General features: G+C 38.0%; 1 protein-coding gene across 2 annotated transcripts in view; it reads left to right on the forward strand.

The window, feature by feature from the left end:
- The window catches only part of NDST4 (N-deacetylase and N-sulfotransferase 4), a 388,880-nt gene that overhangs the window by 347,247 nt on the left and 18,734 nt on the right, over window positions 1-22,899 (forward strand). For both annotated transcript variants that reach the window (XM_070259711.1, XM_005607874.4), the window contains 3 exons: window positions 1,194-1,376; window positions 16,837-16,933; window positions 21,294-21,417. In XM_070259711.1, the coding sequence (XP_070115812.1) occupies window positions 1,194-1,376; window positions 16,837-16,933; window positions 21,294-21,417 (404 nt within the window). The remainder of the gene's footprint in view (window positions 1-1,193; window positions 1,377-16,836; window positions 16,934-21,293; window positions 21,418-22,899) is intronic.

The raw sequence follows: 22,899 nt of genomic DNA on the forward strand, positions 1-22,899 counted from the left end.
TTATGAGTTACATTAGTAATCTCTGCAATTTAGATCAAGATTATGCAAGCTCTCCTTTATTTAGTATTTTTTAATTTCTTCTGTAATCTCTGATGGATTGTATATTAGATTATATCTGTAATCACATTCAAATTTTTTATTGCTCTTTCAAGAGCACTCAATCTAGATTTCACTTTTTCTTAATCTCTGATCCATGAAAGTACAATACCGAAATGCTGTGATACTTTTAGGGTTAATATTAAGATAGAAAAATTGTAAAAGGATTGGTGAGTATGGAAGAGTTTTAGCTAAATGCAATCAGTTTCCATGCAAACATTAATAGTTTCTTTCTTACAGTAAAAATTCCTCATTAGACCATAAAGAACCAAAGTTTTTTGAGTCTGATTCCATTTCAACCTGTATACATAGCTAAACCAGAAAAGATACAGAACAATTGTTTAATTTTTGAGCTGGTCTAATTCTGGTTCTTTACTAGTCTGGAAATTATTAGATAATTGGGTTTGATGATGTAGATTCCACAGTGGGGGAGAAAATTAGTTAGTATGGAAAGTAATACTCTACTTTTAATGAACAGTGAAGGGATGCCAATCTCAATTTCAGTTTTAGTTTTGAGTGAGTTTAAGAGTGACTTTGAAATAGAAATCAAATGTGTGGTAGCTTTCCACCATATTAGTCTTTGCAAACTGCCATAACAGGAGATTAGGTGGTTTAAACAACAAACATTTATTTTTTTCACAGTTCTTGAGGCTAGAAGTTTGTGAACATGGTACCAACAAATTCAGCCTTTGGTGATGCATCTCTTCCTGGCTTATAGATGACCGCCTTCTGGCTGTGTCCTCACTTGGCCTCTTCTCTGTGTGCCCCTGGAGGGGAAGAAAGAGAGAAAGCGCTGATATCTCTTGCTCTTCTTATAAGAACATGAGACCTATCAGATTAGAACCCCACTCTTACCACCTCATTTAACCTTAATTACTTCTCGAAAGGCCCTATCTTCAAATATAGTCACATTGGGAATTAGAGTTTCAACAAATAAATCAATGCGGGGGGGCACAATTCAGTTTATAAGACCTCCTAAGATGATAATTGCACTTCTCATGAAATTCCAAGTTGAGGTGAGGTGCTGCCTAGAGCCTCTATGTCCCTTTTTAGCTTATGCATATGCTATTTTATGGTCATTTTTATTTATCTTTCAGATCAGCATTTTCATGACCCATTTGTCGAACTACGGGAATGACCGCCTAGGGTTATATACCTTTGTCAACTTGGCCAACTTCGTGCAGAGCTGGACCAACCTGAAACTGCAAACTCTGCCACCAGTGCAACTAGCCCACAAGTACTTTGAGCTCTTCCCTGAGCAAAAAGATCCTCTCTGGCAGGTAACTTTCAACATTCTCTCCTGGGATGGGAGGAAAGAAACTAGCAATTTATGATTGCCTAGTATTGTTGTGTTTGAAACTCTGCTAGAGATATTAAAACTGGCGTTTAACACGAACTTTTACATACAATAGCTTCATTCTCTTCAATAATATTTTTGTTTGTTTATGGATTAAGTATTTTCACTTTTTGTTTGTCTGGAGTTTTGTTTGGTTGGTTGGTTTGGAAATCTTGCATTGAGGATGTTGTTTTACTGTTGCTGTCTTCTTGGAGTTAATCATTGGACTCACATTTAGTGTGAGCACTAAACTATCAATAAAAATGGTTAGGCATTGGGTATCTAGGGAGATAGAAACCAAGGGCCACCATAATCTAAGACCCTATAAATAGACCCTGATATATATGTGTACAACACAGATAGTGTAAATAAAAAGGGAAAAGCAATTTTGTTCTCATGCTCATACAGATTCTGTCTTTAATATGTGTTCATGTTTCTTTAAATCTAACTAATCTTTTACTTGGATCAGATCTATTAATAAAAGAAAGAATTGCCAGTTTTAGGATTGCTGTTACAAATAATTCAACTTCATGTGGGAGCCACTCAGGCTCAAAGCATGAAAATGTACGCTATCTGCTCTGCTTCTTAGCAGTTATCTAGGAAAATGCTACCTCCCACTTTCTTGGTTCTTTGTTCACCAGATTACATTGACCCACACAATCAATAAGCTGGCTGCAGAGAGCAGATCAGATAGTTCCCTGCTAAGCAGTCGGTAGAGGGGTAGCATCATCATTAATGAAAAATCACTGTGAAACAGACTTTTTACTGTCCTCTCTCCCTCTCCTCAAGACTCTGCATTTCTCTTTCTTCCATAATTCATGTCACATGCCACTCTGTGTCTATATAATCAGGAATTCATCCAGCACATGTTTATTGAGCATGTACTATATGTAAGGCAAGGCCAGTTGCTCTAGGGAATGCAAAGAAGAATAAAATGCAGTATTTTCTCTCAAAGTCAGGGGAGGATTTTCTTGTTCTTATTATTCGCCGTTATATATTTCAAAATGTGTTTTAAAACTTACTGCTACAGTAAATCATGCCTTATTCTGATGATTAATTCAGCAGCCCTTACCATTTGTGTTTACGTTGAACTACACATTCTAATTCTTTTCCCCTTCCAATAAGTTGCTTGACCATATACGTGTTTGGTGTATAAGTTAGACAAACAGGTAAGTAGATAAAGAATAGCTATGAGAGTGGATACAGTCACGCCAAGTAGGTGTTGAATTTGATAAAGGCAAAGCATTGTGTCTTGTAAATAGGAGTTACTCAAAAGTGCTCACATGCTTATAAAATTGATAAATCATTGATAACGTATTGATTCTTTTATCACAGATGTTTATTTATGAGATATCTATAATTCATGGCACAGTAACAATAAAAAGTAGCCAACTTAATAAAGCTTGCAGATAGCTGACACATAAAAAGTCAGTCACTGCTCCCAAGCTCTACTCTTCCTTTTCCTTTAGAAAAAAAGATAGGCCAGTTCCAATATGATTTGGCAACATGACGATTCTAAATATTGATTGAATTTTCGTTAAACGTAAAATACTATGTTAGTTGATTGAGGGTATAAACAAAAATTAGAACTACTAATTTACTAATTTAATTTTGAATAGCATCATATATGCCAATTTCTAGGAAATTCTTAATGAATGATAAAATTAATCAGAAAAGGCTGCATAGAGTTCACAGATTTTTGTTATTGTTGTTGTAGTTTATATATGTCTAGGAGTCTTTATATATATATTATTGAATCATAGCTTATTATAAGAGTATTTAAATAACACTCGAGGGTAAATGTTTTTTACTAAAAGACTCGCTTTGCTATCATGTGAATTATATTATTTGTTTGGTTTCTTTTGACGGAAAAATTCAATAAAATTGCAAACATTTCCCATTAACAAAGTGCTATATATCCTCAAATATATTTAAGAAGGAAAACAAGGAATAGAATACAGAAGGATAGTTAAGTTCAAGATGGGATTACTCAGAAACATGAGACTGTGAGGACAGTTGACTTATTGAAGCAAATCTGATAAACTTTGCCAATTATAAGCATCCAAAACACTGCCAATGGCTAAGTAAAGATAAGTGCATAATACTTTCTTTTTTCCCTGGTCCTTATCTCTTCTTTTCATATTTATATTTATCATCACAAAAAAAACACAAAAGAGTTGTATGCATTATCATCCTGTCCTTTATACAATATGAATTTAATTTTACAAAAATCATATAAGTAGGGGCCAGCCCTACGGCCTAGGGGTTAAGTTCGGCGCCCTCTGTTTCGGTGGCCTGGTTCCATTCCCAGGCGCAGACCTACGTCAGTCATTGGCGGCCATGCTGGGGCGGCAACTCACACACAAAATAGAGGAAGCTTGGCACAGATGTTAGCTCAGGACAAATCTTCCTGAACAAAAAAAAATATATATATATATAAGTATAACCAGCACTAATTCAATGTTTGATAGCCCATTCCTCACAACCCTACAGACTGAGGCTTGATTAGTATTGTGTTTCTCTTATTATATATTGTGAAAATAAAACGTTCAGGTACCTTTTTGTATTTATAAGCACGACTACTTATTTAGCATGTTTCACTTTTAAACAGTAAGTCAACTGTTATTTCTCCTTAGATTTTCAATTCACACTTTTTTATTACCACAAATGAAAAGAAAACGTGCAAAACAACCCTCTTCATATCTATTTAACTTTCTTTGGTTCCTTATGTAAATTTTCATTAGCATCAACTACTATGTATGGGAAACTGCTTTGTCACCTAATTAGAAATTGCAATATGAATATCTGTCAATGGCCAGCATGGCAAGGGCACCACAGAACGTGTCTGTGCTCCCCTCACTGGAAGCCGATTCTTTCAAAGCTGTTTCTGTGAGAATATGTGCTGACGACACACAAGAAATTCTATCCCAGAGAGTTTCCTCCTCAGTTTAGTCCCTAGTGTGTAATTCTCATAAAATTATACTCACGGGCACCCATTAATTCATGTGCCCCTTTGTTTTGTTAGAATAATCACTATGAAGTATGAAAGAGTGGGGTTTCCTCATTTTTTTTTACTCTCACATAGAAACCAAAAACGCGGCACGGAGGCAGTTGAAAGGTCAGGTTCTTGCACATTCACTAATCGATGCTTTCAAGCTTTTAAACTGTCAGGTTAGCTCAGTCTCCATCTTCACTCAGTCACTCTAGTCTCACTGTCAACAAACATGCCAAGCGTCATGTGGCTTCCAGCTTGCCTCTGGGACGAGGGGAATGCTCAAGGAGCTGTGGTCTCTCTTGCCTGCCAGTGTCTCCAGGATTACAGCAGGAAAGCAAAGCAGAGAGTGTTAACCTTAGGAGGTTAGCACCTTTGTTGATTCGAGCTATGAAATCCTCCAACTCCAGCTTAGAAATGCTGAGATTTGAGTATTTGGGACATGGGCAAATCATAGGATCTGGTGACATACACACTGTAGATTCTATTTTTATCTGTCTTAGAAGGAATAAATGAATGCTGACACAGAGAACTACAGATTATAAGAGCAGGAGAAGCGATTAGGGACATCTAGCCCAATTTATTCATTTTAGAAGAAGTGGATGACACCTAGTGTGGTAAAATTTCTTGTTCTAAGTCACTTGGCTTATTAGGGACAAGCCAGGATTAAAGTTCAGGTGCTCTTATTGCTACTCCAGTGTAGTTCCAACCACACCAAGATGGTAGTTTTACATTTATAAAAATAAATCTACTTCTATCATCAACTCTCTCTGTAGAAGGAAATTTCAGGGATATCCTGTTACTTCAGAAGAATCTGATGGTCAATTCAGTGTGAATTTATTTGACCCATACTTTTGAAGTAACTACAAAATAAAAAGAAAATCTTTGCCTTCATAGAACTTATAAACCATAATAGCTCCTTGTTATGTGAACAAAATGACGTTATAAATTTGTCTTCATATTTATTCCTCTCCATACCTTATTTATGACTATGATTGCACTTACCACATGGTATTGCAGACACACCTCCTGTCATATACCAGCTCATGCAAACCTTTAGGGGTAAGACTATAGTTATTCGTGTTGTAACCTAGAACTTAGCATAGTGCCGTAACCGCTGTCTTTAAAATCTCATGAATGAATAAGCAAAAGCAGACGTGTGGGTGTGTGTGCACAAAGAGCAGTAAAAGTGACACTCTTGCTTCTTAGAGAAGAGTAGGGATGTGGTGGGAAATAACCTTGAGGAACACATACAGGGCAGGCAGGAACGCTGTGAAAGCTACCCGAGTAATTTGGATCTTATAGGCAACAAGAAGCAAGTATCTATAGGTTCTGAAGATGAGAGTGAAATAATAATAATTTTTAAAAACCATGTTGGCCAGTAAAGATTATACCAGAAGACTTTCTCCAGGAGAAGGAAGAACTGGGAGGAGCTGAAGTTAGGACCATAATCTAACCATAATCTAAACCTGAATAGCTTCATGGTTGTGAAAAAGTGAGATCTTCAAAGAAAAAGTGGTAGAAATTGTTTGTGAGTGAGACACTGAGATTAAAGGAGGATTGATCCATAAGTAATTACCCCCACAGCTGGGGAAATAAGAGCTCTATAATTTTATATTTTTTACTTCCATTTATTCATCTTTCAGCCTTTCTAGTGAAATAGCCGGAGTAGTTTTTTATCACTTCCCAGATGGCAGAGTAGAGGCACAGACTTCATTATCATCTTACCTATTTTTTCCTAATTGCAATTTGATTTATGTATTACTGTGTTGCATTTCTCTTCCTCCCTCAGAATAGTATTTAAATCTTTCAGGAATCCTTCCTAAATATGTAGACAATTCCTTATAATTTTAATTCTTTCACTTACAATTAAGCACTTCACTGTTTTGATTACACAAGGTTGTCAGATAGTCTGACGTCCAGAAATCGTAACATAAGTTGTGAATTTTCCTTTTCCTGTCAATCAGTTGCAGATATGACCCTGTCAAGTGTCAAATTCCCCACAAATAACTTACTGAAGTTTAGTCAGAAAAACTGCTTGCAGATAGCTTCCTAAAATAAAATAAAATGAGGTTATAATGCTTTTATATTTTCTGAACTAAAATTATCATAAAGCAAATATATTTTGAGCACCTAATCCAAGTATAGCACAAAAAAATAGTTCAACTGAATTTTTTGTGTGTTCCCTACAGAAATATCTGCTAACTTCAATGTCATACTATGAGTGAATACCCTATATGAGACTAATTAATGGGTTTAAAAATACAGCTTCTTGTATTGAGTTGGCTGTTTAGATTCCTGACAAGAGATTCATAAAGCCATAAATAATAACACATAAGGTACTAGATGCAGGAATGTGCAGTCATCTGATTGAAAATACTCAGAATTACAAACTAAACTTGTCGCCTTCTCCTGGGGCCAGTTTTACTCTGAGAGTATTTCATGCCAACAGGATCAATTTGTTTAAATAAACACGGGTATAATGTGGTGAAGAATGCACAGATGTTTAGAATAAATCAGGGGTACTTTGTGTTTAAGCCGCACGTGTGGGGCTGTCACCCCAGACTCACACAGAGCCACAGGCCCTTGTACCCACTCCCACCCCCAGAGGTTGGCATTTACACTCCTCGGGGATTCAGAGCGCTTGAGTAGAAAAGTTTGAGTAAGAATCAGGCTGTTAAGTGCTCCCGAAGTTCTTTGGAGAGAGCATTCATTGCGGATCAGTGCACTCGGAAAGGAAAGGCTTCTCCAAGGAGGTGATGGACTGGCAGGGTTTACATAGTGTGCAAGTGGAGTTGAGTCTTTGTAAAGATGGTGTGTGTCTGGGTTTCTCCAAAAGGGTTTGTTGATTTAGAATAAGCATCTCTAGAGTATTAAACTTCCTCATCAGTGTACTGGATCGTATTAGACTTAAACGACATTGAGAGACAGAAAATGAAAAGTCAGCAGCCTCTATAGTACAGGTTTGGGAAAGGATTTTGTTTAAAGACATGTACATGGCAAAACTTAATAAGCAGAAGAAATTGAAAAATGATACAACCAGATAGAGAGGAAGAAGAAGAATTTAAAAAGAAAAACAGGTTTCATAGCATTCTCCTTTAAACAATGAGGTCAGAGCAGCAGAAGGCAAACAGAGGAGAAATGAAGAGGAAAGCAAGAATCTCAGAAATGTTTCTAATTAACAAAATAATTCTTCTACCATGAGCACTGGGCATTTTTAAAGTTTCACCTATTAAGGTCTAGGTATGTCCTAGTTATCTGGAATAAGCACATGACTTGAGAGGGGATAATCAATCTAAATGATAATTCCACAGTGTCCTTGTCAGTGAAAGATGTGGAGAAGAAATGAGCAAAGCAGATTTTTAGTAGAGAAAAAACAATGTGGATTGGAATAACTAGATCTAATAACAAAAGTTATTTTCACGTATTCTATAAAAATATGAACTTTAGGAAAAGGTAAGTAGTATGATTTTCTAAAATACGTGTTTTCAGCTTGATTGCAAATTTGAAATTTTTCCTTAATTGGAGACAAAAAATCTGGGTGCTCGTACCCTTCTAAGTAACATGATTTCATCAGAATTTACTGCCCTTTCTAAGTCCGGTCCATCATCTCAGGGAATCTTCTGTCCCCCTTACTTAGGTCTACCTAAAAGTAAACCTGCCACACCTCATCATATATTCCATGGAAAAAAGCCACCCGCATCCCCGTCACCTGTGTGAGAGCCAAGTCACAGGCATTCACACCACGCTGGCACTGTAACCATAAGCTGCCAAAAGCAATTTTAAAAGAATATTTTTTTCAAAGTTTCAATCTATGTATAGTGCTAGATGCTTAAAACAGTAAATTACTGTTTAGAGCAGTTTCAGATATGCAGGAAAAAATCAGATTGGAGAATGAAAAGGGATATAATTGCTTTGCAATTTTCTGACTTTTAAAATTAAAACATTAGTAATGGACTAAAGTATGAAAGTGCAACAAAATCCTTTGCTTTTTCTTGGGAAGACCATTTGACCTTCCTAGTCATTACCAGAAACTTCTCTCTGTCTCTGTCTCACACACACATACACATACACAATTGCACACACACTCACGCACAATTTAACTACAGAGACAACCCAACTGTGGATCCCAAATCCGAAACTGACTTGCCGTATGACCTTCGACAAGACCTAAGTAAGGCACCTTGCATCTCAGCTTCCTCAGTTACAAGGAAGGAACAATAATATCTGTCTTGCCGGGTTGCTCTGAGGATTAGAAATAATCTGTGTCAAGCAAATGCTTGGAATATAGAAGGTAATCAATGAAAGTTAGATATTATGTTAGCTGTTATTCAAATATTCAGACGCTATAAGGAAAGTCAGAATAGGAAAAGTAAAAACAAACATTTTCAGACTATAAAATGGGAAATGCAAACATCCTGTTAATAAAGTTGTGATTAACACATATGAGGGGAAACACGCCAGGAAATGAGGTGAAAAAAGAAATATGGACATCTGAAAAGCCCTAAAATAGCAAAACATAGAAGCGAATGCAGTTATGAAGAAAGACAATCTGCCTCGATTGGGTATACAAATGCCATGGACTGTAAGACACCTACAGGAAAAGCTGAAGTGATGTAAATTAAATTGTTGGTAATCAAAACATTTGAAACAGCAAGTATTGTAATATCTTAGCATCCAGGTAGTTTTATTTGACAGTTTACGCCTATTAGCATAACTTCCTGGGAAGCACAACTAGAAATAACAAGTGTTTTTGTCTGCCAAAACAAGCCATGGTTATCCATGTTCTGTGTGTTAGAGTCAAAGAAAGTTCTTTTCAAGTCTTATATTGAATCTACTTATTTCTGTGAATATTTCACCAGTTTTTCCTGCAGAAATTGAATGGCCAAGACATGTGTACAGAATTAAAGAAGATGAGTGGCCTAGTTAGACATATAGAACCAAGAAATATCTCAGGAAAGACTTTGATTTTCAGCAGTGGCACTGAAGAGTCAATCAGTCTGCTCATCTACCTTTGCTGAGCATAGAGACACCCTTTGAGCAAATGAACTAACACCTACTCTGAGATTTGTTCTTTGTTGAATTATTTGTGGGGAGACTCAATAAGTATAGGTCATGGGAGCTGCCTTCCTAGTGTTTAATGTCTAAAAGACAGTTGAGGAATAAAGTTCTTTATAAATGAAGAGCTTAAATGATAATATGAGGAAAATACTGTTTAAGTTCTATAGAGACGGTGTGAGTAAACAGCAATAGCTAGCTCCTGGGGCCACCACGAAAGACATCATTGGGGACTGAATGGTTTTTTGGTGTGAGTCTTGGAAGTAAAATGTCTACACAGTTCATATTGTGTTAGTTTTCAAACATATACCAAAATCTGTCTATGTCTATTACTAAATATTTACTATGTTTGTCCGAAGTCAGTTAATCATTCCTTCAGCCCATATTTATCAAGAGCTTCTTATGTACTAGATTGTACCAACCAAGAAGACAGAGGTCTTCTCTTCAGAGAACTTACATTCTTATGCAATTATTATAAATGTAACTATGCTAGTTATATATGTATATAATATAATATAAAACTATGATAAATGTGTTCATGAATAAACTAATTTCAGGTACTAAAATGCAATGAAGAAAACACGGCTGGGAGCTGTCACAGAGAGACAGGAGTGGGAGGAGGAGCTTCAGCTCTGGTCATCAGGATGGGCCTCTTGCATGGGGTGGTATTTGAGATGAGACCTGAACTATGACAAATGCTCAAACAATTATTTGGATGAGTTGCAAGAGCCAGACAGCAAGCACATCCAGAGATAAATTGAATTAGGATTATATAGGGGTCTTTGGGTCGTCTGGCAGGGCTTCTTGTATCCTCAAGTTTGCCTAAAGAAACTCCAGGCTATTTCCCTATGAAATAGCTCATACATCCCAGAAGTCTAGCCATCTGACTGAGGGAAAATTTCTCCTGCAGAAGAGCAGCTGCCTGAGGCAGAGTGCATTCTGACAATGGACCAGGAAGCCTGTGCTCGGGGTGAATGGCCACAATTGACCAGTTGATCAGCAAGAGTAACCTCTTTCTGTTGCTCCAATTGCCTAACTAATCTGGACAAAGGAAAGAAGAGGCTAATGTGGGATCATATAATAAGCTTTCTCTTTTATAGAGCACCATTTAATAGTTTTAAATATATTAACTCATTGAATGTTCTCAATAACCTGATGAGGTAGATACTATCTATCATCATTTTCCGGGTAAGGAAACTGAGCCCCAAAGAATTTAGGAAAATTGCTTAAGACTCAGGCAGTCTCCCTCCTGAGCTCACACTCTTACCAGCTGGGCTATGCTGCCCCTCAAATAAAGAAGAAGGTTTATGGGAGATATTAGCTTAAGCTAGAAGAATGAGTAAAATTTTGACTATGGATTGGGGAAAAATAAAAAGAGCATTGCGTAGAAAAATAAATTATTCGAAGATTCACATGCAGGCATGAGTACATCTATAGCAAGTACAGTATAACTGAAGCAATAGGTTGGTGTTGGCAATTGTTAGTTCAGGGCTGTGCTACTCAAAGTGTGGTCCATAAACAGGCTTGAATTTGTTTCTGAGTTGCCATGAGACAAGAAGCTTGTGTCAACATGTAAACCAAGTATATCACCAAGCACGGTGGTTGCTTCAGCTGGAATTTTTAGTTTTTTCTTGTAGCAGGATGTTCTTGTTGAATCAAGCAGTGCAGTCACTCACATTCTGGCACAAGTTCCTTACCTTCTCACAGATGAGTGCTTTGAAATTCATTGAGCTAGAGTACAAGCAATGTTGCTATAATGATGACATTCAAAAAATATAGTGGCTAAATAAAATAGAAATGTATTTCTCACTCATACAACTGTCTAAAAATGGTCAAGCAGTCTAGGAGAAAGAGACAACCCTGTTCCACATGGTCATCCAGGGCCCCAGGTTGGCAGGTGTTCAACACATATGTGGCTTCCACCTCCGAACCTAATGCACATGCTGCCACTGGAGCCATTTTACAGCAGGCAGTAAGGAGGAAAGGGGAAATCCAGACAGTGGCTTTATCCTTAAGAAGATATTTTACGTTATTTTGGCTAGTTTCCTTTGGACTGAAATTATTCATGTGAAGAAGCGTAGATTCAAGAGAGACTGTGAAATATAGTCTCTAGCAGGGAACTCGTAGACTAAGCAAAATAGGGGATGTCTCGTTACATAAGGAACAAAAGGAGACCAGATAGTTTAGTCTTCTCTGCCACAGTGAAGATTATGGTTAGAGAGTTAAGCTAAAGCTAGACTATGGAGCATTTGAGATTGAATACTAAGTAAAAAGATTGCAGAAAACAGAGAACACTGGTAAAAAGAAAATGAAATTTTAGTTATTATATAAAATAGATGATAAATGTCAAGTTTGTTGGCTTGTAATTAACTCCTTTTATCACAGTTTTTATAGATGAATTCATATAGAAATCCAAGATGGATAGCCTAACCTTTTCCAAGGCTAATTCTCACATAATGCAGTTGTCTTTATACGTTCCTAGTCTTTTTATATTGCACTTCTCTCTTGTTCCAGTGGGAGCTGGAGATGGAAGATGCATTCAGATCAAGAGCATCTTTTAATTTCACAGAGCATGAATGGTCACTGTCAAACTAGTGTTCTCTAGAAGCAGAGTCTGAGGTAGGGATTTGGTTGCAAATGATTTATTGAGGAAATGCTCTCAGGAAAAACCTATAAGGACAAAAGTGGAACAAGATGGAGAAGGGGAAAGAGCTGAGCAAGGATGTAGTCTCAGGTAAAGTCTAGCCTTGATCTGGTCTGCAGGGAGAGAGCTGATCCCACACACGAATTGTCTCACCTTGAGGCAAGCAGGTCACTCTTTTACCGCCAGGATCAGTCAGTCACTGGATGTGGGCCACCCCTGGGGAGTGGGGAGGGGATGCATAGCTTCCTGTCAGGTGGCACCTATTCACCAAGGGCAATTCTCAATCTCCCCATCTGGGGGCCATTAGCAGCTGGTAGGGGTGGAGTGGGAATTGGTGTAAGGTATTGCCCTGGCCAGAAAAGAGAATCTTTTCAGTGGGAGAAGAGCATCCCCCACTGTCCACTTTACCACTTAGCTCTACTTGCTTATCTTATTACACTCACTCCTTCCAGACACAATTTTTCTAGGATTGTGTGAATACTATTCCTGGGGAAACTTATAAAAGGAGAGTCATTGGGAGTCCCCACTGGGACTTCGATCCATCCCAACTGAAAGCAATACACATTTTCTCCTACCTCTATCCCCTGTGCTGGATTTCCTCCACTCTTGGCTGGCACTTCTGCTGGTCCAGATGGCTGGCCTGGTGGGTCAGGTACACTCTCAAGACCAACGGCAGTAGCAGCAGCTTTAGTTTGGTCCTGCTAACTCTCATCTCGTAAATTTCCCCAGGAATAATGACAAAGAAAGACTATGCCTGGATAAAGGTAGCTTAACTTGTGAAGTGCGAAGTACGCTGTGGTGGACTCTGTTCTGGTGCTCCACCCAGCACTTATCAGATCATAGTTGCTGTCCTTTCCCATTTACAATTAAAACTAAACATGGAAGTACCAACAAGTAACCCAGTGGATTATTTGAGTGCCAAAGACATTTCTCCCTGCTCTCCCTGTATAGTAGCTGTTCCACCTCTCGTGCTGATTAGGGCCAATTACCCCTATCAGGATGGTGACTCATTTCCATGCCTGCTGGCCTCCTGGCACAAGGAGTCCAAAGTGAACAGGCAGCACCTGCAGCTTTTAGTGTGGGGAGCCTCTTCCTGTGTCTCCTGGTGGAAGACCCCTGCTTCAGACACTAGGACTCCTAAACCTACAGCCCTTAATGTTGTGGGGATAGAAAGCACACATTCTCCTGGTAAGTCATTGGAAATGAGGGGGAATGGGTCCACCCCTACATCCACTCCTTAATTCCTGGACACAACTGTACTACCCTTTGGAGACACAACACGAACTAATAGTTTTTGATTAAAAGAGTTCAGTATATCTCTCAGCTGGTACCTGAACTGCATCTTTTAAGAGGCCTTCCCACCACTCTATCAGGCCAGCAGCTTCTGGACAGTGGGGTATGGGATGGGACTAGTGACTCCCATGGCTTATACCTACTGCTGCCTTTCCTTTACCAGAAGTGGTCCTTTATCTGATGCGATATTATGTGAGATATCACATCAATGAGTCAGACACTCTGTGAGGGCTTGCATAGTGGTACCGGCCAAGGCCATGTAAGCAGAGAAGGCAAATCCATTCTCTGAATATTTGTCAACTAAGGTCAGGATCAATCACTGCCCTTTTCGGAATGGAAGTGTCCATCGTAATCAATTTTCTGCTAAGTGGCAGAATAGTGCTGCCTCTGGGACTTAGAATTGGTCTCTGTTACTGACAGGGCAGATGTTCAGCAGCAGCTGTAACTAGCAGACTTGAGAGAAGAAGGCCCATGAATGGCTTCCATCTTGCTACCATGGCTACTCCATTCATGAGCCCATTTTTCCAGCACTGGGTTGGCTGAGGACAGGGGTTAGGTGACTGGTGGGAATGTTGGGAACTGGCTGAGTGGTCCTGTCGACTTGGTTGTTTAGCACTCTTCTACACTGGATATTCTCTGGTGTACATTAATGTACAATCCAAAAGTCATCACAATTTTTTGTCGCTATCATAGCTTCATCCACATGCTAGAATTTCTTAGCCTTGAAATTCCTGTCTTGCTCCTTTAAGTCCCTTGGCCAACACATTAATCACTGCCTATTAGTCTGTTACATCTTTACCTTGGGCTACTAGTCTACCCATAGAAAGTAGATGGGGGACAGTGCCCACACCTCTGCCAATTGGAAGTTTTCCTTTAGCCACTGGTTTTAGGAACCTTTCTGAATAGGGCTATAGTGCAGAGCAGTCCATTTTAGGCTTCTACCGACATATGGGTCAACCCATCCACAAACGAAGCTTGGATTTTTTCCTCTTCATCAGCAGATTATAGGGAACCTGCCATGAAACTATAGGAATGAGCTGATGGAGAGGCACTGGTGGAACAGTGATGGGTGACATGGGGGTCTGGGTCACTTGTTTGTAGAGGTTACTTGTAGCTTTTGGATCAGTTTGAGAGCAATCCCAGATATACCACTCTCATCTTACAATGAATTGCTACTGGGTACACATGAACTTATTACTTGGTGGGTCTGTCAATATTCAGCTTATCTTGGCCAGTTATGGCCACACGATGACTTTAAAAAGTCATGACAAGTACTGTCTCTTCCAGGGCCCAGCAGCATACCAGGAGTAACTGTTTAAATTATCTGCTGCAGATGGCACACCTCGCTGAAGAACCTTAGGGGTGTACATTGTGATTTTCCTCTGGGGCTTGACCAAAACTCCATTTTTGGCATTCATTTATACATAGATGCCATGGTACCACGGGTCTGCCAGGGTGTATGGTCCAAGTGGGAGGGCTGCTTGTACCTGAGCCTTACCTCTTGTAGGGCTCTTTCTTGTTCTGAGTTTCACTCAAAGCTAGCAGCTTTCTGCATCATCCAGTCGGTAACTCAGAGCAGTATTCTCTAGTGCAATAAAATGCTGCATTCAAAACCCAAAGAGGCCTAGCAAGCACTGTGCTTCTTTCTTAGTAGTAGGAGTTGCAAAGTACAATAACACACCCTGCACTTTGGAGAGGACGTCCTGGCATGCTCCAGACCACTGGCGCTCGGAAGACCCCCAAAGTGATAGGTTCCTGAAACTTTGCAGGTTTATCTCCCAGCTTCTGGAGTCCACCCATCTTACCAAGGCAGCCAGAGAACTTGCCACTTGTTACTTACCAGGTCCAATTAACATCACGTCATCAATATAGTAGATCAATGTTAATATCTGTGGGGTCAGGATGATCTGGGTCCCTTCAGTCTATATAAGGACACTGAGAAGAATTGGTTCTGAATATTATTTTTGAGAAAAATATTATTTTGAGAAAAAATATGTTTAAATAACATTTTTCTCTTCCTTTAGTGCCTTTCCCCATATTTAAAAAAAAAAAAAAAAACTTCAAAGCAAGACAGGAGGAAACTAAGCTAATTAAGCAATGAGAATTCAAATGAAATGGGAGGTTTAATTTGGCATTCTTTAATTGAACTTTGGAAGTTCAACTGTGATAAGCATTTCTTGATGGCTTTTCTATTTTTAATTAGATAGACTTATAGTCTGTGTCAGAATGGAATAATATTGTGAAGTCTATGATTTTTCAGCACCTATATTTGGCAAAATAGTCAAAAGAATCATAATTAAAGAGAACTTATTTGATAAGTTTTATCTTGAAAAATATTTGTCAAAGAAAGACACTCCCAATGAAAAATAAATGGGAAAATGTTTGGTCTCTAATATTTAGACATTTCAATATGGAAAACAATTAGAATTGAAAATACTTCTCTTTAATCAAATTTGTTCTGAACTTATCTGAACCAAATGGAGAAAATATTTCCCCAGTTAAAAATATAGTGGCATAAGAGAAGCGTCCATTGAAAGTTTCAGCATTTTCAGATTTATTAACTATGAATGCAACTGGAAAAGAATTGCAGGCAATTTTATGAAAAGGTAAAACAAGATCTTAGTGCCAACAATGATTCTTCAGAGGAACTTTGGTGACATGGTATTAGAGAAAGATGTGGCTAAAGTACACAAACATGAACTATAATTAGTCATTTTTAATATTTGGATAATAAATATGTAATTATAGTTGTTTTAATGCCCAACATATGTTTTTTAGAAAGAATTTTATTTGTGAAAATAAATTTTATTTGTGGAATTTCCTCACCACCTCTACAATGCAATGACACATATGCAATTTAAAATATAGGTCTAGAGCTCAGGAAGGAGGTAGGGGCTAGAAATATTGATCCAGATGCTGTCAGCTTATGGGGTGTAGCCAAACTTAGAGGGTGGTTGGATCAGCAGAGAATAGCACACAGGTGAAAAGGAGAGGAAAATTTGGCTAAGTCTGGCATTCAAGGATGACATTCTAACCTCTGAGGAAAGAAACATAAAAAAGATGAGGACGAAGCCAGATATCCAAGAAACTATGGTCAAACTAGGTTAAAACAAGCTAAGGCTCAGGTATACAGAAGTAAAACATGAATCCAGAACAAAGCGGGATCTCAGCAGTTAGAACCTAGATGAGAAGAGGATGAAGGCAGGATCAGCTTGAGCCGGACCTCTAGCCCTGAAGGAAAAGAAGGCGCCAGTCACTTTGTAAGGAAACCATTTGGAAATCAGAGAGCCAAAACAGGGTCTTACTCCTTGCTCTAGGGAATCAGGTAAGAATTTGGTTCTGTCTTTTGAACAGTTTATAGGGAATAGAGCCAGTCATTCATTACACAATAAAATGTATTACTCTTCCTTCTCACAGAATCCATGTGATGATAAACGGCACAAAGACATCTGGTCCAGAGAGAAAACTTGTGACCACTTACCAAAATTCCTTGTAATTGGGCCACAAAAAACAGGTAAGAATAGCCAACTGTGGTGCTTGCATTATTTTTTTTAAATCATGAAATATATTATTCTATGGTGTTATTGGACTAGCTTTTGCTTTGTGAAATATTTGGACACCCATGCAAGTTCATTATTTTCTTCACTCTTCATCCCTATGCATCATCTTTCTGCCATGAACTTCAAAGAGACCCTAATGCTGGCTACTAATTACACTTAAGGACTAAATTGTTATCTATAGATTTTAAAAGTGTTCAACAGATGTCCTAATTTTTAACAACTAAGTTTATGTGTCACAGTTGTGGTATCTGATTTTTAATTTCTACTTTTTGTCACTTTGCTTAATTAACTCCTGAATTAAGTTCTCATAAAAGTGCTTTGACTTGATTCAAACTATTTTACGTTGCATATCAGTCTTAAACTGAGGTTTTTTCAAAGCCACTGCCATTATTACTTTCAAATATTCTACTTGTGTGGTTTGATTTTTTAAAATAATTATTAGGCATAAATATGATTTGGACTTATTTTCTCTACACCTGAGGTTCGTCAGGCATTTTTTCCTTGGGTATTTGCTCATTTACTGAAGGACACGTGTATAAGGATGTAGTAAAAGAGAGTGAAAGTATTTCACCAATGAGATGACACTTTCAATTAGAATATTTTATCCTTTCTTCACTATGTGACAGTTTTATACACTTTACTCATGTCTCGATTAATTAAAGTTTTTATTGAGTTGCTGTGTTTTGAATTCACCACTTTGACTAGAAGCATTTTCATCAGTGAGTGCACAAAGCATAACAGAGAACAAACAGTCACAATAAATAAGCCTGGCCTAGATGAAAATATTTGTAATACAAGCAAGTAGATCATTTTAAAGGTTGTGGGCAAAATTTCCAGACTATTAGATATTGGTTGTTGAAATCTTTTCTTCCACCAGGAATATAAATTGTGTTACAATAGCAAGTTACACACGTGCAGAGAAGGGGAAAAAAGCCCATATTTCCAGATGTATCACTTTTGTTGTTGCTGTTGTTTAAAATGCGCATTAATTTTCTAAACTCCGTTATAGCAGTGCTAACTCTGGAATGACTACTCAAGAGATCAAACATTCCTGTGTTGTAAAATTATGTTAAAAATTTAATTTAAAGACGTATCTTCTATCATGTGTCATTGAATATTATTACTCCCTAGTTCTGCTAGAAAATTACAGGTTATTAAGTATAAATTTATTTTTCCTCCTTGTTTGTATTTAGAAAGACAATAACTTATCCCTTTATATTTTAATTTTGACTTACCAGTATGGGAATGATAAAGCTTTTAGCTGGCTTTGGTTTTCCCAAGACAAACAAACAAGTCAAAACAAAGAAATTGGATGATAATATTTTATATGCTATGAAAATGCTACTTTAATGTGAAAATGGTTACGATAATCTTAAAATCCATTCAACCATGGAAGTCCGGAGTCCTTTTTTTGTTCTCCTTATCACTTCAGGTGGCAAAACTCCCGCTGCTGTCAGAAGCTGTAATTTCCTGGTGGGTGGGCACAGGTGAATGTGAGGATATGGCCTTCGACGCAAAGTTGTCTTTAAGCAACTTAAACATGGCCCATGCATCCCTTGCAGTAAACATGAAATGTAAAAGTGGTCTTCAAACCCCTATTTGCTCAGTTGTTGCGAGGTGGGAATGGAAGGATGAGCTATCTTACTTCTCCAATGCAGAATCCCAGAGGGAATTCCCATCGGCTGAAAGTGGGGCAGAGACTGGGGAGAGGCCTGGCTTTATGGCACTCACAGTTGTAATCATAGTCCTTTCTAGGTCCTTTGGACACTTAGGCATCCTTCATGATTCCGGGTCAAATTTTGATGTTACCAGGGAAGGAAAGGATTTCCAAAAGGGTTAAATTTAGCACAATCATTCTAAAAGCATAATTCATTGGCCTTAAATCTTCCAAAAGATCAGTATCCCCATTTTCAACATGAATTTCTCATAATTTGACTGGTTCACCCTCATAAACTTGGTCTGGTAAAACTAAAAGGAAGTCGATTGTATATAAAATACGATAAAGTTTCTCTTGGAGTATTGCAAGGTCTGAGGCCTTTCCCATCTCCTCCACAAAAATCTTTATATCTAAGTCTGGATAAAAATGACTGTCAAGGATAGAAGAAAACACAAGTGATAATAAAAAGTATATACATTTTGAGATGGTGGACCCAGATTTTACGGCTGATTATAAGAATATCAAGCCACGTGTCTGCTATCCCTAGCTGAAAGTGCTTTCTCCTCCCTTCAGAAGCCTCCTGATGTCTGTCCTGCTCCTGGCGGCATGAAGGTGTATGGCTCAGAGCAGAGAGGGTTTGGCTTTCTGAAGCCCAGGGAGATCTGGTGCCGTTCTGTGACCGTCAGGGTGATTAAACATTTGTACAGGCTACTGAGTGAGGTTATTCATTTTGTGATATTCAGCAATAATTCAAAAATATTCCTTTATCTGTATCCTGGATGCATCCATTATCAACATCTCAGGGATATGAAACTACTAATATTCTCAACTCTCAAAAATCTCTCTCTCCCATTCTCTCTGTCTCGCTCGCTCTCTTTCTTTCACACACACACACACGCTTCATTCTTACCATCAATTAAACATTTTCACATAGGGCCCACCCTAAAAAGGATCTAGAAAGAACCCCTCTCTGGATTGCCCATCCCCTTCCAGCTACTCCTCTATACTACTCGATCTCTAATTTATTTCTTCTACCGGGAACATTTTTGTTCCTCCTCTCGCATTTTCTCCTTTTTGAACTTCTGTATTTTCAGAAGCAAATCAGTTCTTCGAGACTGCTATTTCCCCTCATAACTTTCATGTCTGTATTTTTCAGTGTTTGAGTTAGTTCTTCTGCCTGGTCTTTTTGGATTCTAATTCAGTTCTTAACTAGTTACGACTCCTTCAGTTTTTTTATTGAGTTTATATGGTTTGATTCCATATTTTTTAATTCTTAGAAGTCTTTTTAAATTAGTGATTAAATCTCATTAAGGGCATTTATTAGTTTTTGCCCTCCCATTTTACTAGGAGCCTCCCATACTTGATGTCTTAACATGTCTTCCATCCAAAATGGTTGGTCCTCTTGGATCTGTTGTTACTTTCCTTTAACTAGTCATACCTCTATTCAGTCTTGGTGGTTGTGTAAAGCTGTGAAGATCTAAACAGGTGGCAATCTCATTAATACTTAAAGGACAGCAACCTTTGCTCTTATGAGCTTAAGATATATTAGAACAAAATGCCAGTTCTCTGATGCTCTTCTCTGTTTCCAGATCTCCAGCTACAATGATTATTGTTCTGCCAGCCCACCTGTGTAGCTCATCTATGGCTCTCCCGGAGCCAGGAAATCCAACAGATTCTCCTAAGTCCAACATGTTACCAAAGGAATAACCTTTTCCAGAAGGGAAACTTTGATTTATGAAAGCTATGAAGGCTCAGTCACTTTATGATCCTTTCTGCAGTGGCCCTCAGACCTTGGCCTAACTCAAATGGAAATAAGGTTCAGAGATTACATCTGAGCCTCTGTGATGTATAAACTCAGCGGGTTCTGTCAGCTAGCTGTTCAGCCTAGTACCTCAGTCACCAGGCTTGATCACCATCTTACCAGGGTAGGACATTCAAGTGACTCTCTTTCCAGAATCCTGCCCTTCTCTTTCAACCTTACTGGGAACACTTATGTTTTTAAGGTAGAATCTTAGAATATGCTTCTTCCTAGGAGCCATCACTGACTTCCCAAGTCTAAATCACCCATTTTCTCTTGTATTGGAAAGCAATCTGGTCTTCTCCCATTATGGAACCTGTCTCACTATGTTGCAATTACCTGTTTACTTGACCCAAGTCCACACATACACTTTAAGTTTATTGAGGCCAGCAAACGTGTTTTTCTTATCAAGAGTTATTACCAATCATTACTACAAAGATTTGCACAGAGTAGCACCAGTCAACATCTGTTGAATAGTTTGATTTAATTTAATTGATCTGAATTTAAATTAACTGAGGACCCACAAGGTTCAGATATTGTGTGGAATGCCGCTTGATTCCGGGAAGGAAATTGAACCACCCGATTCCTGAGTTCTCCTCTTGCTGCATCATCAGTTGCTTTACTTCCGCTGTGTATGTCTATTAAATCAGGTGTTTAGGTAAATAGAATCATGAAGTCTAGTAAAAGAACCCTTAGGTTGTTGCTACATGAAATGCATCTAATCGATTTTAAGGAAATTATTTTGACACTCGAAAGAAGTGGTCTTTTGAATATTGTTTTTTGAGCAAAAATTTTGCCAAAATAATAGTCGTCTCTTTTTTTATTGCCATATAACCTTTTGCCTCCTTTTTTGTAATAGGAACAACTGCACTTTATTTATTTCTTCTTATGCACCCTTCCATCATCAGCAATCTCCCCAGCCCCAAGACGTTTGAAGAAGTTCAGTTCTTTAATGGCAACAACTATCACAAGGGAATTGACTGGTAAGAAAAATAACAAAAAATAAAGTCTGTTATTAACACACGCTCAATCATGGCAGAGCAATTATAGATGTATGCACAGCATCTGCATAATTACAGAATAAATTCATTGTGCTCAATTCTATCACAGTGAATTAGAAATTAATTTATAATGACGATATGTTTAATCAGTGTTGCCTATAATTTGGACAGTGCAATAATGATAATATTTTTCTGGTAAATTAATATGATTGAATAAAGAGGATTATGGAATATTTTTCATTAGAATTATTCATAAAGATATTTCAAATTCTCCTTAAGCATATTATTATTTTATGATGCCTAGAATTTTTTTAGCTAAATACATAATTTGTCTTCACAATGATGCTTGAGGAAACAGATAAATCAGTAGCTTGTTTTATTTTATACTCTGTGACACGTGTCTTCATTAACCATGTAGACTATAAATGGTGTATTATAATATAAGCTGATATTTGTCATGCAAATAATAGCAGAGCATTTCCAAACCATATTAATGCTAGTCACACATGTGCATAAAAGGAATATTACTTTGCATTTGATAAATTATGAAAAATTTAAAAATCACAATATTTTCCCTAAATGAAATAGAATAAGTCTGATATTGGAACTGATCTTCACTCTGGGGCTTTTTTCTAGCTCTATCCGAATTTTCTAAGAAAATGTGACCCTGATTTCCAATTCCCAGGTGTATCTGGGATATATCCAATCTCTGTGTGTATCCCAGGCAGATATCCCCTGAGGAAAAGTCCCCTCGATGCATACCTCTGTAGCATGTAACTTGATGTCAACGTCACATAGGAACCTGTCCTCAGGAAAAGGCCCATTCTTTTCAGATAGCTAGGATTAGAGGGGGGCAGCAGTGATGCCCATGAGCAGATTTGGTTTCCCATCGTGAGTACAGACATGTCCGTTCTGCACCTAAGATACCTCTATTCCACCTTACTTTAAAAACACCAAGTGAATTTTGGAATTGCATGCAAGTTATTAAAAGCAGAGCAGCAATTTTCTCTTGTCTATGAGCTCGAACAGAACACAGATTGTTAAGCAGGAATATAGATGAGACTTCTCACCACTTCACATTTGGGAAACATAATAACAAATGTCAAAGAGGAAAATAAGTGTCTTATATGAATTCTTAATTGCTCTCATTATTTATTTCTAGAACATTTGAGGGTTAGAGAAGTGGTGAGTTGTAAGGAGGGTTACACACATAATTAAAACCTTGCACTGAATTAACCTCCGAACATATTGATTGCATAATCTACACACTGAGGAACGTTCCGACAGCATATGGAGAAATGAACCCACCGAGGCGCCACAGGATCAGCTGGCAGGAGATAGCCCTTAATTACTCTAGATAGACGGTGATGTGTTCGCATTGCTGCACACACTACAAATTATGCACAAGTTAAAAAAGAGGAGAGCAATGATGCCCTAATCTGTTTAGTATTTTATAGCTATTCT

This window comes from Equus caballus, chromosome 2, assembly GCF_041296265.1.
Source record: "Equus caballus isolate H_3958 breed thoroughbred chromosome 2, TB-T2T, whole genome shotgun sequence".
NCBI classification, from domain to species: Eukaryota; Metazoa; Chordata; class Mammalia; order Perissodactyla; family Equidae; genus Equus; species Equus caballus.